This window comes from Diceros bicornis, chromosome 18 (genome assembly GCF_020826845.1).
Source record: "Diceros bicornis minor isolate mBicDic1 chromosome 18, mDicBic1.mat.cur, whole genome shotgun sequence".
Lineage (NCBI taxonomy): Eukaryota > Metazoa > Chordata > Mammalia > Perissodactyla > Rhinocerotidae > Diceros > Diceros bicornis.
In genome coordinates, this window is record NC_080757.1 from 2,269,066 (window position 1) to 2,283,418 (window position 14,353).

Consider the following 14,353-nt stretch of genomic DNA (forward strand, 5'->3'; position numbering starts at 1 on the left):
TCCATCCACCCATGCTGTCGCCAACGACAAGATTCCATTCTTTTTTATGGCTGAATAATATTCCATTGTGTGTATTTAACCACATCTTTTTACCCATGCATCCATCGATGGAAACTTAGGTTCCTTCCATATCTTGGCTATTGTAAATAACGCTGCCATGAATACGGGAGTGCACATCTTTTTGAGTCAGTGTTTTTTTCCTTTGGATAAACACCCAGAAGTGGAATTGCTGGATCATATGGTAGTTCTATTTTTAATTTTTTGAGAAATCTCCATACTGTTTTCCACAGTGGCTGCACCAATTAACATTCCCACCAACAGCGTGCTAGGTGTTCTACATTCTCCATAGCCTCGTCAACAGTTATCTCTTGTCTTTTTTATAATAGCCATTCTAACAGGTGTGAGGTGATATCTCGTGGTTTTGATTTGCAGTTCCTTGATGATTAGTGATGTCGAACACATTTTCATGTTGGCCATTTGAACGTCTTCTTTGGAAAAATGACTATTCAGATTCTTTTCTTGTTTTTTAATTGGGTTATTTATTTTTCTGATGTTGAGTTGTATGAGTTCCCTGTATATTTTGGATATTAATTGCTTATCAGATGTGTGGTTTGCAAATATTTCCTCTCATTCCATAAATTGCCTTTTCATTTTGTTGATGGTTACCTTTGCTGTGCAGAAGTTTTTAGTTTGCTGTAGTCCCACTTGTTTATTTTTGCTTTTGTTGCCTTTGCTTTTGGCGTCAGATTCAAAAAATCATTGCAAAGACCTATGTCAAGGAGCTTATTGCCTATGTTTTCTTCTAGGAGTTTTATGGTTTCAGGCCTTATGTTCAAGTCTTTAATCCATTTTCAGTTAAGTTTTGTGTATGGTATAATATAGTGGTCCAGTTTCATTCTTTTGCATGTGGCTGTCCAGTTTTCCCAACACCATTTACTGAAGTCCTTTCCCCATTGTACATTCTTGGCTCCTTTGTTGAAAATTAATTGACCACATATTAATGACCATAAACTCTCCAGTGCTCACTATATGATCCACCCTCCTTGATGCAGCATCCTCAGGATCCAGACCCATACAGTCTCCTGGTTCCCGCAGATACAGATCGGTTAGGGCCTGCAGCAACTTCAGGGGACAGTCCTCTTCCTCCTTTATCAGGCCCAGCATTGCCCCTGTTGGGTTTTTTGGTTACTTGACCCTAGCAATTGGTCTAGTGGTCAGGACGGGGGGTAGTAGATCCTGAGAGGGGCACAGGTTTTATTGCAAAGTAGAAGCCTCTGTCTGCATCATCTCCAAGCAAGACTGGGAGGAGTGGGCCACTTTTGCAGGCCCAGAGAATTTAGATGGATTGGTGTTTCAAGGTGTTTGCTTGTTTCAATCCAAATATCCCCATCCTGAGTCTCAGGGTTCTACTTCTTTCCAAACAAGGTCCTAACCTTGGCACAGCAAACTTTATGGAGCTGAGAATTCAACCTTATCTGAAGTTATGCTGCTTGTACATTTTGCCATCAGACTTCAAGCAGCCCTCTGATTTTCCCACTTTCCCTTAAATTGGTAATTAATCACTCTCAGCATTTCCTTGTCGACAGCCCCCACTAATATCCATTCAATTCCATAGTCCTTAAAATTGCCACTTCCCTCAATCTCATAAATACCTGATATATAGCACCCACCTGTGCATTCCCTTCCATCAACATCCTATCCCAGTTCGACACCAGTGACAGTTTTAACGATTATGCTGCTGCAGCCTGACACGTGCTATCAGTACTCCACCAATCACAAGTGATAAGGTCTTCATTGCCAGCAAACTGACTGGTGATCTAGCAGGAAAATCCTATTTTAGAGTCTGCTTTCCTAGGACCACTGCTGCTACCAACTGTTGTAGGACAGATTCCCTAGAAACAGATTCTGAGATGGAGAACAGCATGCAGGATCTTGTTCTTTAGAAAAATACCTACAAAGGAGTGATGTAAGGGGGATTGGGTCAAGGAAAATGTTGAAATTCTGTGTATGGTTGCAACAGAGGCCTCATTTGATCCTACAGGGAACTCAAGCCAGGATGGCCCTATAGAGAGGTTGCAAGTTGAAGCAAGGGGACAGGTCTTTGAACTCCTGCAGTGAGCACCCCTGGATGTGGATGGCCCCTGGGGAGTAGATGAAACCTGCAAGAGACAGCTTCCCGCAGCCAGGACAATTCCCATGGAGATATGTAGTTGTGAGCCATCAACAGCCGAACACACTGGCACCTGGGGGAACAGGTACCCAGGTACCCCAGCCCTAAAGGGGGATCCTAGCAGCCCTGCACAGTGTGCTCTAGAGAGTGTATTAAAGTTTCCAGCTTCAGTTGTTAATTCATATTTTGCTCCCTGCAGTTATATCAGTTATTGCTCAGTATCTTTTGAGGACTTATTGTTACGGACATATATTTATGTAGATATATCTCCTCTGTCAATTTTTCTTTTTATAAGTGGATACCATGCTTATTTATTCCCTTGTGATCTTTTAAAATTCCTTTTTGTCAGTTATTAGGATTAGTACTTGTACCAGTCAGAGTTCAGCCAGAGAAGCAGAATCAGCAGGACATATACACTGGGAGATTTTCCACAAGGAATTGGCTTACTCAGTTGTGGAGGCCAACTAGGCAAGATCAAAATCCGTAGGGCAGTCTTTCAGGAAAGGCAGGCTGGAAGCTTTGTCCATAGTTTCTTCTTCATCAGGGAAGCCTCAATTCTGCTTTCAAAGCCTTTCAAATGATTGAATAAGGCCTAGATTAGTGTTTCCTTGAGTGGCAGGAGCCTGCAGCCTAGCTAAGTTGACATTATCAAAGACCAACATATTACTCAACTTTCTTTTTGTTCAAATTTATCTGATGTGGGAATAGTAAGACTCTCTGACACTCCTCCCCTCAAGAGACAGGATCTCTGTTTGCCTCCACTTGATTCTGCACAGACTTGTGACTGCTTTGACCAAGGGTATGGCGGAAATGATGCTACGTGACTTCCAAAGCTATGTCATAATCAGCCATGCAGCTTCTCCCTTGTTCACTAGAACACCTGTTCTTGAAGCTTGGAGCTGTAATGTAGGAAGTCCAACCACCCCAAGTCCTTCATGCTGAAAAGGCCACATGTAGGCACTCGGGTCAAATCCAAGCTGAGCTCATCCTTAAGCTTTCTCAGCCCACATACGAGACACGTGAGTGAAGAAGCCATCTTGGAAGTGGACGCACTCTGCCATCAATCCCTCTCAGCTGAGGCTCCAGACACACTGGAGCAGAGAAGAGCCATGCCCACTGTTCCCCTTCCAAGTTCCTGACCCACAGAGTTCATGAGCGTAATAAAATGGTTGTTCTTTAAAACCATTAAGTTTTGGGGTGGTTTGTCAACACAGCAGTAGATAACAGGAACACCTGGAATATGTTTTTCTATCCTTTTATTTTCAAATGTTTTTTTTTAAAGGCACTGACTTTTTTTTAATAATTTTATTTATTTTTTTTCCCCCAAAGCCCCAGTAGATAGTTGTATGTCATAGCTGCACATCCTTCTAGTTGCTGTATGTGGGACGCCGCCTCAGCATGGCCGGAGAAGCAGCGCATCTGTGAGTGCCGGAGATCTGAACCGGGCCACCAGCAGCGGAGCACGTCCACTTAACCGCTAAGCCACGGGGCCAGCCCATTTTCAAATGTTTTATTTATTTTGTGTGTGTGTGTGAGGAAGATCAGCCCTGAGCTAACATCCGTGCTAATCCTCCTCTTTTTGCTGAGGAAGACCAGCTCTGAGCTAACATCTATTGCCAATCCTCCTCCTTTTTTTTCCCCCCAAAGCCCCAGTAGATAGTTGTATGTCGTAGTTGCACATCCTTCCAGTTGCTGTACGTGAGATGTGGCCTCAGCATGGCCAGAGAAGCAGTGCGTCAGTGCGCGCCCGGGATCCCAACCCAGGCTGCCAGTAGCAGAGCGCGCGCACTTAACCGCTAAGCCACGGGCCGGCCCATTTTCAAATGTTTTATGTATCTTTGTTTTATGTCTCTTATAAACAACCTACTGTTGGATGTTGTTTTTTCCCCAATCTGAGAGTCTCAGAATCAGATTCTGAGGGGCTCAGAACCTTTAACAGAGAATGTTTATACACAAAGTCGGAACCAGCACTTTGGGTCTTTCTGCCATTAGACCCCACATCTTCCGTGCCCATTCTTCCTCCAGGAACTCTGACACTAGGTTTTCTCTGGTTAATTAGCACGGGGCTTCAACCTCCACATCCCCATCCCCCAGATGCTAGTAGCTCCCCGACCTCCAAGTCGTCTAGCAGACCTGCCTCTGCCCAATGAAACTTTAAACTTCCCTTCAGAACCTTTCAGGCTAACGAGCAAGTCATAGTGATGGGTGGAGGAGGTTGCCATGGAGACAGGTCCAAGGAACAAGGCTCGGGCGGGGGAGGACCGAGACACCGCTTCCGATTGGCTCAGCGGGCGCGCAGCGTTCTCTTTGTGCACATGCGCAGTGGCGCCGAGGCGAGGTCGCGGCGAACGCGAGGCGCGGTGGCTTCCAGGCCGGGTTTCTCAGGCAGGACCAGGCTGGGACGTGGGGCTCCTGGCCGGCACACTTTGTGCTTTCCGGGGAAGGGAAGTGGCGGAACCAGAGGCCCCTGTGCAGCGCGGGACTGAGCCCGCCACGCAGGCGCCCGCGCCCCCGCCGCCATTGTTGCCCGGGGCCTCTCGGGCCGCTCCGGCTGCGGGTCCGCCGGGTCCCAGCGGCAGGTAATGATGTCGCGGGCGCCGGAAGCGAGTGTCCGCGCGGTCAGGGCCAAGAGCCCCAGCCCGTCCACGCGTGGGCGCCCTTCTCGCGGGTGCGCGGAGGCGAACACGGTATGCATGCTGCTGTGGGGGCCCAGTCCCAGCGCAGCGCATCGCCAGGTCCTGACTTCCCCGCTGCCTGCGACCCTCCGGGTAAAGAGGAGATAGGGAGACCCCCTGGGGAGAGAAGGTGACAGAAGGCGAGGCGAGGCCGGCGCATCTGTTCTGCAGGGCCGTGTAAACAGGCTTGGGTGACACGGCAGTGGTTGAGAAGGGCTCAGATTTGGAGCCCGTGGACAGGTGTTTTCGGTTCTTCTCCAGGTCAGGCCTAGTCTGAGGTTTTCTTCGGGATCCTGGTTGCAAATTTATTCCTAAGTAACTGTCTCCTGTAGAAGCACTTAATGGGCTTTAAATCACACCAATCTGTTCTACTTCTTTCCAGTCCAACCGGCTTGTCTCCCCAGCCCGCAGACAGTGAAAAGCTAGAATAGGCTGGCATTAATATGCAAAGCGAGTAAATGGCTCGCCCTTTTTTCCAGACAGTTCCCTTGGGAACCTTTAGCACTTTGCTGAGAAGAAATTCTCCTCATAGTTTGTTCTAATAGATTTGTTCTGTTGTATTGAGAGCTAATTAGTCATTACAGCTTCTGTATCATCAATGACTGAAGCATTTTTTTCTGTAAAAAATGTTTAATTTCTGTTTCAAGTTAGAAGTTTGATCTGTCATTTTGCTCATGATTCAAGTCTTTGCTTCTATCACCACCTTTTTATGACAGTCCCAACCCCCTCCCCCAGCAAACTGCATTTATGTTACAAGTCTAAGGGTATAAGAGAGGGAGACCAAGGTAAAAGTCTGTATGTGTTTATCTGTGCACACTGGGTAGTCTGTTTCTGTTTGTGTACGTGTATAGTAGAGAACACCGGGAATTCTTGAGCTTATGGTCTGTTCTTGTGTTTCAGGGTCTCTTAACCATCCCTGCAAATTCTGGGCTCCAAATTTGCAACTAAGGTGGCTAACTCTACCTTGACTCTGTTCTGCCCCTGGCTGCAGCAGCCGTTGATATAATGTCTTTGTGGCTCTAGCATGAGACTTCAAGCAGTTGGCTCTCTACTGGAGAAATAAAGGATATTGCCAGATTGACTCTCCTGTCTGTAGCCATGTTAGCCCCAAGCAAGAGGATGACCAATTCTTCACGCTCCCAAATCCTTCTGATGTGGAAGCCAGACAAGGCTCAGTGTGGACCCCACAATGTTGAAAAGGAAACCCTTGCTTCAAGACTCTTGCGTGACACTGAGACCTGCCGACAGAATTTTAGGAATTTCCCATACCCAGACCTGGCTGGTCCTCGAAAGGCATTGAATCAACTCCGAGAGCTCTGCCTTAAGTGGCTGAGACCTGAGATTCACTCAAAGGAACAAATCCTGGAGCTGCTGGTGCTGGAACAATTCCTGACCATCCTGCCTGGGGAGATTAGGACTTGGGTGAAGTCCCAATACCCAGAGAACAGCGAAGAAGTGGTGACTCTGGTGGAGGATTTGACTCAGATTCTAGAAGAGGAAGGTGAGAATTATAGAGCAGAGAGGGGAGGAAACCTGGGTAGTTAGAGAAGACAACGGGCACATCAGAGAGCAGCACTTTAAAGAAATTGGAGAGAACGAAAGTGAGTGAGTGAGTGAGAACAGGCTTTAACATGAGCCCCATGCTGCATGGTGTTCCTCTTCAGATTGCTTGGAACCAAACACATTATCTAAACCCAGAGGAGATGTGTCATAAAATAATGACCAGACACAACCAAATTACCCCTGTGTGAGCCCTCAGTAAGTTTACCTGCAGAAGTTTGAACCATTCTGCCAATAAATCATTTGCCTTATGAATTTGATTTTATAGTAACAGACTTCCAAATAGGTAGAAAGGGGTCCAGAGAACATTTTCTTATTAAGTAAAGAGATAACTCACAAAATTTACATCAATAAGAATTTGGTATAAAATTGTGAATTTGGTACATATACTTAAGAGTCCCAGAGCAGACTTGTTTTTGAAGCCTACAAATGATGTTTCAGGACAAGTTATTACCCCTTCCCTCTGATTCTTTGAAGTAGGGGTGCTGTTTCTGGTTTCCTTCTGACTTACCACTCTAAGAAAATAGAGGCATCGGTTTGGTGAAGGGTTCCCTAGGCTGTTCATATAGGATGAATCTCCATCATGGTATCTTTCTCTTCCCTAGCTGCTCCTCAGAACTCAGCTCTTTCCCAGGAGACCCCAGAAGACTACCCCAAAGGAAGACATGCTTTCCAGGCAGGATGGCTAAATAACTTGGTGACCAAAGTGAGTTTTAGTTTCTTCTGTGATTTTAAAATGCCTTCTTGGTGTGTGAGGACATTTTCTATCCTGGCTCTCTTAACTTCTGTGACCCCAAAGGTCCTATCAAGGACCTAAGCCTCAGTTTTTCTCCTTAACTCACCCTGCCCGTTAAGGTAGGTGAATGCCCTGTATGGGAAATGGGATCCATTGCCTTCCCTTGATATGCCTTTCCTCACTTTTTGACTTTAAGGCAGCAATATCTCATAGAGGTTAAGGAATCAACCTCCACAGCCAGATGGATCTAGGTTTGCTTCCTGATTCTGCCACTGAACCTGTGATTTGGGGCAATATATTTAACTGCTGCTAGCCTGAGTTATTCAACTCTAGTAAATAGAATATTCCTCTTAGATGATGAGGATTAAATATTATGAGATTTGTTAGCCTGGATTATAGTAAGTGATCAATAAGCTCACAGTAAGATAAACAACAGTTACTAATATTATTTTTCCTCATTAACAAGTAATTAAAGGCCATGTATTATGTGGTGTCACTGTTGATCATGAGTCTGTGTTACTTTAAGGAATAGCAACTCAGGCCACCTTAAGAGAAAGGTTCACTGTAAAAATATACATGGTCTGAAATTAATAACCAGAGTGAAATTATTATTTATAGATAATATGAATGTTTACCTGAAAAACCTAGGAAAATCAAGGGAAAAACTGTTAGAAACAATAACAGAAAATTTGACTAAAGTGACTGCTACAGAAAATGGCTTACAAAAATTAATCACTTCCTTATGTATACATAAAAATCAGATAGATGATAAAATGAAATAAAAGATTCCATTCAGAATATTACCCCCCCAAAATTTATCAGACTTGTTAGCCTGGTATACATAGTATAAATTTTGTAGTACCTTCATGCCCTGTATCATTCTGTAGGACATGAAAGAAGCCTTGAATATTATAAAACTGTCAGTTCTCCCTAGATTGTAAACTTAATGTGATTTCAAACTCCCAATACAATTTTTTAAAGAAACTTATAAAGCTTATTTGAAAAACACATAAGAGTAATTAAGAATATTTTTTTAATAAAAGGAAGAAGAGCCAAGAGGGATGGTAACCTTACCAGTTGTGAAATGTATCTAAAAGTACAGCAGTTCAACAGTATGGGTTTGGGTACCAGTTTTATTTTAAAAAGGAAGGAAGGAAGTGCTCTTATCATCATAGAGTACACAAAAATATCTTAAAATTTCAAATTATAACTGAATTTATTCTTAAGGCAAAGCTTGAAAAGGAAAACCATTCAACTCTGTGTCATCTATGTTTAAAACCTCCCTTTCTTCTTTAAGATGAAGCCTCCAGTGTATGCACTAGTGGCAATTGAAAGTGATAAATTCTACTTTATTTTCATACTTCCCTTGAGGGCCATTGAGGTATGCTCATCCATACATTGAGTGAAGGTCTTGACTAAATAACCTTTAGGGTCCTACGAAAGCTCAAGATTCTGTGATTCCTACCACCACACACGCACCTGGTGTTATCACTATCCCCTTCCTACTTGTCTTGAACCAAGTTAAGATATATTTGATGTTTTAGGAATCAATGACATTCAAAGACGTGGCTGTGGATATCACCCAGGAGGACTGGGAGCTAATGCGTCCTGTACAGAAGGAATTGTACAAGACTGTGACGTTACAGAACTACTGGAACATGGTTTCTCTGGGTAAGCATCGTCTGTGCCCACTCCTCCTCCCAGCAAACCCACCAGAGTATCTTTTCTGTCCTTGGTTGTTAAAAATGGGTTGGGCTTCTAAGTACTTTGCTAAGAATGGGGCCTACAGATGAATGTGCTCATGCCATTCGGGCACAGACATAGCTATGTTCCACTCCCTTTTCCCAAATGAAAAATCAGAAAAAACTATGAGGCACAGCTTCACAGGGCCACCACTCAGTGCCGTGCCTTGCCCACTCCCTGCCTCCCCCGTGGTCTCCATGCACATATCCTCCAGGATATCAGGAAAGTTTTATCCTGGCTCTGAAAAGGACAGGGACCTAATTCATTAGATCATGTCCATGAACTATTGTTTTCCTATAGAGATCTGTCCTTATGAATAAAAAGAAGTCAGGTAATAAAATTTTAACAACTGTTTATCTCCCAGATAAAACTCATTATATTCCTCCTGAACAGGACTTACAGTGTACAGACCAACTGTGATTCCCATATTGGAAGAACCATGGATGGTGATAAAGGAAATCCTAGAAGGCCCTAGTCCAGGTGAGAGACTAACCAGCAGATGAGATTGTTTACACTTAAGAGCCTATATTATCCTAAGTGTAGTGAGTTATATTTTTAAATATGGCCAAGTCACTTTCCACAAAGACATCCCAGCCTGTCGAAAACACTGAGCTGTTTGGCATTGCTTCCTTTACAGAGGCCATCTTCAAGAAGAGATTTTCCAAATGTCATTTTTATACCTATCCCCCGTGTCTCTCATTTTATCCTTCTCCATGACCCCTGGCTCCTGTCCCTTAGAGCTTTGTCAGGGATCAAAAATTTTAAAATACATAAAGCCAGATATATACAGACAGAAGTCTCCCACCTGTCTACCACATTCACACGGTTCCTACACCTCCCCAACACACAGCCACTGTTATTTGTTTCTAGTTCATCCTTTCAGGGATTTATTTTCCTTTGTTTGCATATAAAGCCAGTATAAAAGTATTTTTCCTCTATTTTCTGATATAAATGCTAGCATACTGTACACACTGTTTTGTACTTTGCTTTTTTTTACTTATAAGAATATCTTGATAAGTGTTCCAAATGAGTATGTAAAGAGCTTCCTTGTTCTTTTTTTAAATATCTGCAAATTTTATTTGTAGATATTGTAGACAAATTTTATTGTGCCTCATAACTTACTGAACCTATTCTCTATTGATGGACTTTTTGGTTATTCCCATTCCTTTCTTCCTCCCTAACAGCTTCATTTTAAGATTTCAAACCTGCAGAAAAGTTGCAGGAACAGTACCTTGAACACCTATATATTTTTTACCTGGAATCAGGTAAAAAAGATTATCATCATTTAGCCACTTGTGTTTTATCTCTTTACACACACACACACTTCGGTTTTGCACTGAACCACTTGAAAGTTAGTTGCAGGCATCATGACATCTCACCCCTAACTGTTTCTGCATATGTGTTCTCAGAACATGAACCTTCTCCTACATAAGCACACCATTCTCTCACTCCAAATATTTAACATTTAGACAATAATGTCAACTAATGTATAGTCAAATATTCAGATTTTCCCAACTATCCCAAAATATCCTTTATAGATATTTTTCTCCCCAGTCCAGGATCCAGTGAGGAATCACATGTTCCACTTGGTTATCTTGTGTCTTTAGTCCCTTTTAATCTAGAACTGTTCCCCAGCCTTTTCTTTTTTCTTTTTTTTTAATCTTTCATGATATTGACATTTTTTGAAAGATCCAGGCCAGGTTTTTTTGAGAATGACCCACAATCTAGATTTGCCTGATTGTTTCCTCATGATTAGATTCAGATTAAACATTTTTGCCAAGAATACTTTATAGATGTGTACTTTCCATCGCATTTCCTCAGAAGACACATAATGTTAATTAGTCTCATTAAGGGTGATGTTCAGTTTGGTTAAGGTGTTGTCTACCAAATCTCTCCATTTTAAAGGTGCATTTTTTTCCTTTGTAATTAGTAAGTAATCTGTGGATTGATACTTAGAGGCCACGTGATTATTGTATTCTCTGATAACCCTTTATTTAAGGTTTTCAGTATCCATTGACCATCCTTACTTTATTACATTGCTGGTTGCAAAATGGTGATTTTCTTTTTTTTTTTTTTTTTTTTTGTGAGGAAGATCAGCCCTGAGCTAATATCCATGCCAATCCTCCTCTTTTTGCTGAGGAAGACTGGCCCTGAGCTAACATCCATTGCCAATCTTCCTCATTTTTTTCCCTTTTTCTCCCCAAAGCCCCAGTAGATAGTTGTATATTGTAGTTGCACATCCTGCTAGTTGCTGTATGTGGGACGCCACCACAGCATGGCCAGACAAGCAGTGCGTCGGTGCGCGCCCGGGATCCGAACCTGGGCCTCCAGAAGCGGAGTGCGCACACTTAACCACTAAGCCACAGGGCGGGCCCCACGTGGTGATTTTCTAGTTCAGCCATATCTTCTTCTTCTTCTTCTTTGTTTTTTTTTTGTAAGGAAGATCAGCCCTGAGCTAACATCCATGCCAATCCTCCTCTTTTTGCTGAGGAAGACTGGCCCTGGGCTAACATCTGTGTCTGTCTTCCTCCACTTTATATGGGATGCCGCCATAGCATGGCCTGACAAGCGATGCCTTGGTGCGCGCCTGGGATCCGAACCCAGGCCGCCAGCAGCAGAGCGCGTGAACTTAACCGCTACACCATGGGGCCAGCCATATCTCCTAAATGATTAATTGCATTCTTTTGTAAAGAATAGTTGTCCCTCCTCCCACCCCATTTTTATGTCTATGTAACACTATGGACTTATAGAATTTTTAAAAATTCATTGTTAGTCCATTAATTCTAGTTTGGGGGGGGTTGTTTTTGATACTCAATTGTGCCAAATTTGGGAAATGGGAGCCTTTTTTTAAATTGAGATATAATTCACATATAACATTATATTAGTTTCAGGTATGCAACATAATGATTCTATATTTGTATACACTGCGAAATGAGCACCACAATAAATCTAGTTACCATCCATCACCATACATAGTTACAAAATTTTTTTTTCCTATGATGATAACTTTTAAGATCTGCCATCTTATCAACTTTCAAATATGCAGTACAGTATTATTAACTACAGTCGCCATGCTGTACATTACATCCCCAGGATGTGTTTATCTTATAACTGAAAGTTTGTACCTTTTGACTCCCTTCAGCCATTTCGCCCACCTCCCCACACGTGCCTCTATGAATCGTCAATCTGTTTTCTCTTTCTGTGAGCTTGGTATTTTGTTTTGCTTTGTTTGTTTTGTTTTTGTTTTTTGTGTGTGTGAGGAAGATTAGCCCTGAGCTAACATCCGTGCCCATCTTCCTCTGCTTTATATGGGACGCCGCCACAGCATGGCCTGATAAGCAGTGCGTCGGTGCACACCCAGGATCCGAACCTGTGAACCCTGGGCTGCTGAAGAGGAGTGCGCACACTTAACCACTACGCCACCGGGCTGGCCCCTGTTTGTTTTTTTGTTTTGTTTTTTCAGATTCCACATAAAAGTGAAATCATACAGTATTTATCTTTCTCTGTCTGACTGAGTGAAATAACTTAACATAATGCCCCTAAAGGTCCTTCATGCATGTAAATAGCAAGAGTCCATTCTTTTTTATGGCTGAGTAATAGTCCATTGTGCATATATACCACATCTTCTTTATCCATCCATCCATCCATGGGATCCATGGACACTTAGGTTGTTTCCATATCTTGGCTGTTGTAAATACTGCCATGAACAAGGGGGTGCATATATCTTTTCAAATTAGTGTTTTCATTTTCTTTGGATAAATACCCAGAAGTGGAATTGCTAGATCATATGGTAGTTCTATTTTTAATTTTTTGAGGAAACTCAAAACTGTTTTCCATAGTGGCTGCACCAGTTTACATTCCCACCAACAGTACAGGAGGGTTCCCTTTTCTCCACATCCTCGCCAACACTTGTTATTTCTTGTCTTTTTAATAATAGCCATTCTGACAAGTGGGAGGTGATATCTCATTGTGGTTTTGATTTCATTTTCCTGATAATTAGTGATGTTGAGCATCTTTTCATGTGCCTATTGGCCATCTGTATGTCTTCTTTGGGAAAATGTCCATTTGGGTCCTCTGCTCACTTTTTTTTTTTTTTTTTTTTTTATAATTTTATTATTTATTTTTTCCCCCAAAGCCCCAGTAGATAGTTGTATGTCATAGTTGCACATCCTTCTAGTTGCTGTATGTGGGACTCAGCCTCAGCATGGCCGGAGAAGCAGTGCGTCAGTGCGCGCCTGGGATCCCAACCCGGGCCACCAGCAGCGGAGCGCACGCACTTAACTGCTAAGCCACGGGGCCGGCCCTCTGCTCACTTTTTAATCAGATTGTTTTTTGGCTGTTGAGTTATATGAGTTCTTGATATATTTTGGATATTAATCTGTTATCAAATATATGATTTGCAAATGTTTTCTCCCATTCAGTAGGTTGCCTTTTCATTTTGTTGATAATTTCCTTTGCTGTGCAGAAACTTTTTAGTTTGATGTAGTCCCACTTGTTTATTTTTGCTTTTGTTGCGTTTGCTTTTGGAGTCAGATCCAAAAAAATCATTGCCAAGTCCAATGTCAAGGAGCTTATTGCCTGTGTTTTCTTCTAGGAGATTTATGGTTTCAAGTCCTACATTGAGGTCTTTAATTCTTTGAGTTAATTTTTGTGTATGGTGTAAAACAGTAGTCTAGTTTCATTGTTTTGCATGTGGCTGTCAAATTTTCCCCACACCATTTATTGAAGAGATTGTCCTTTCCCCATTGTATGTTCTCACTTCCAAAAATTTTCATAGATTAATTGACCATATATGTGTAGATTTATTTCTGGGCTCTCTATTCTGTTCCATTGATCTGTGTGTCTTTTTCTGCCAATACCATACTGTTTTTATTACTGTAGCTTTGTAATATAGATTAAAATCAGGGAGCTTGATGCCTTCAGCTCTGCTCTTTCTCAAGATTGCTTTGGCTATTTGAGGTCTTTGGTGGTTCCACACAGATTTTAGGATTATTGTACTATTTCTGTGAAAAATGCCATTGGAATTTTGACAGAGATTGCATTGAATGTGTAGACTGCTTTGGGTAATATGGACATTTTAGCAATATTAATTCTTCCAGTCTACGAGCACAGAATATCTTTCCATTTATTTGTGTCATCCTCAGTTTCTTTTATCAATGTCTTGTAATTTTCACTGTACAGGTCTTTTACCTCCTTGGTTAAATTTATTCCGAGGTATTTTATTCTTTTTCATGTAATTGTAAATGGGATTGTTTTCTCAATTTCTCTTTTTGATAGTTTGTTGTTAGTGTATAGAAATGTAACAGATTTTTGCATATTGGTTTTGCACCCTGCAACTTTACCAAATTCATTTATTAGTTCTAACAGTTTTTTGGTGGAGTCTTTAGGGTTTTCTATACATAGTATTATGTCATCTACAAATAGTGACAGTTTTACTTCTTTCTTTCCAATTCGGATGCCTTCTATTTC

The 14,353-nt window shown here is 42.1% G+C and overlaps 1 protein-coding gene across 4 annotated transcripts in view; it reads left to right on the forward strand.

Annotated features, from left to right (window-relative positions):
- Nucleotides 1-4,514: 4,514 nt before the first annotated feature.
- Nucleotides 4,515-14,353, forward strand: part of ZNF287 (zinc finger protein 287) — a 29,074-nt gene continuing 19,235 nt past the window's right edge. The window contains exons 1-6 of one of the 4 annotated variants that reach the window (XM_058559589.1): nt 4,515-4,749; nt 5,746-6,346; nt 7,011-7,111; nt 8,686-8,812; nt 9,278-9,364; nt 12,210-12,423. In XM_058559589.1, the coding sequence (XP_058415572.1) occupies nt 5,944-6,346; nt 7,011-7,111; nt 8,686-8,812; nt 9,278-9,364; nt 12,210-12,295 (804 nt within the window). In that variant the 5' untranslated portion in view covers nt 4,515-4,749; nt 5,746-5,943 and the 3' untranslated portion in view covers nt 12,296-12,423. The other 3 variants (XM_058559586.1, XM_058559587.1, XM_058559588.1) reach the window with 3 other exon arrangements.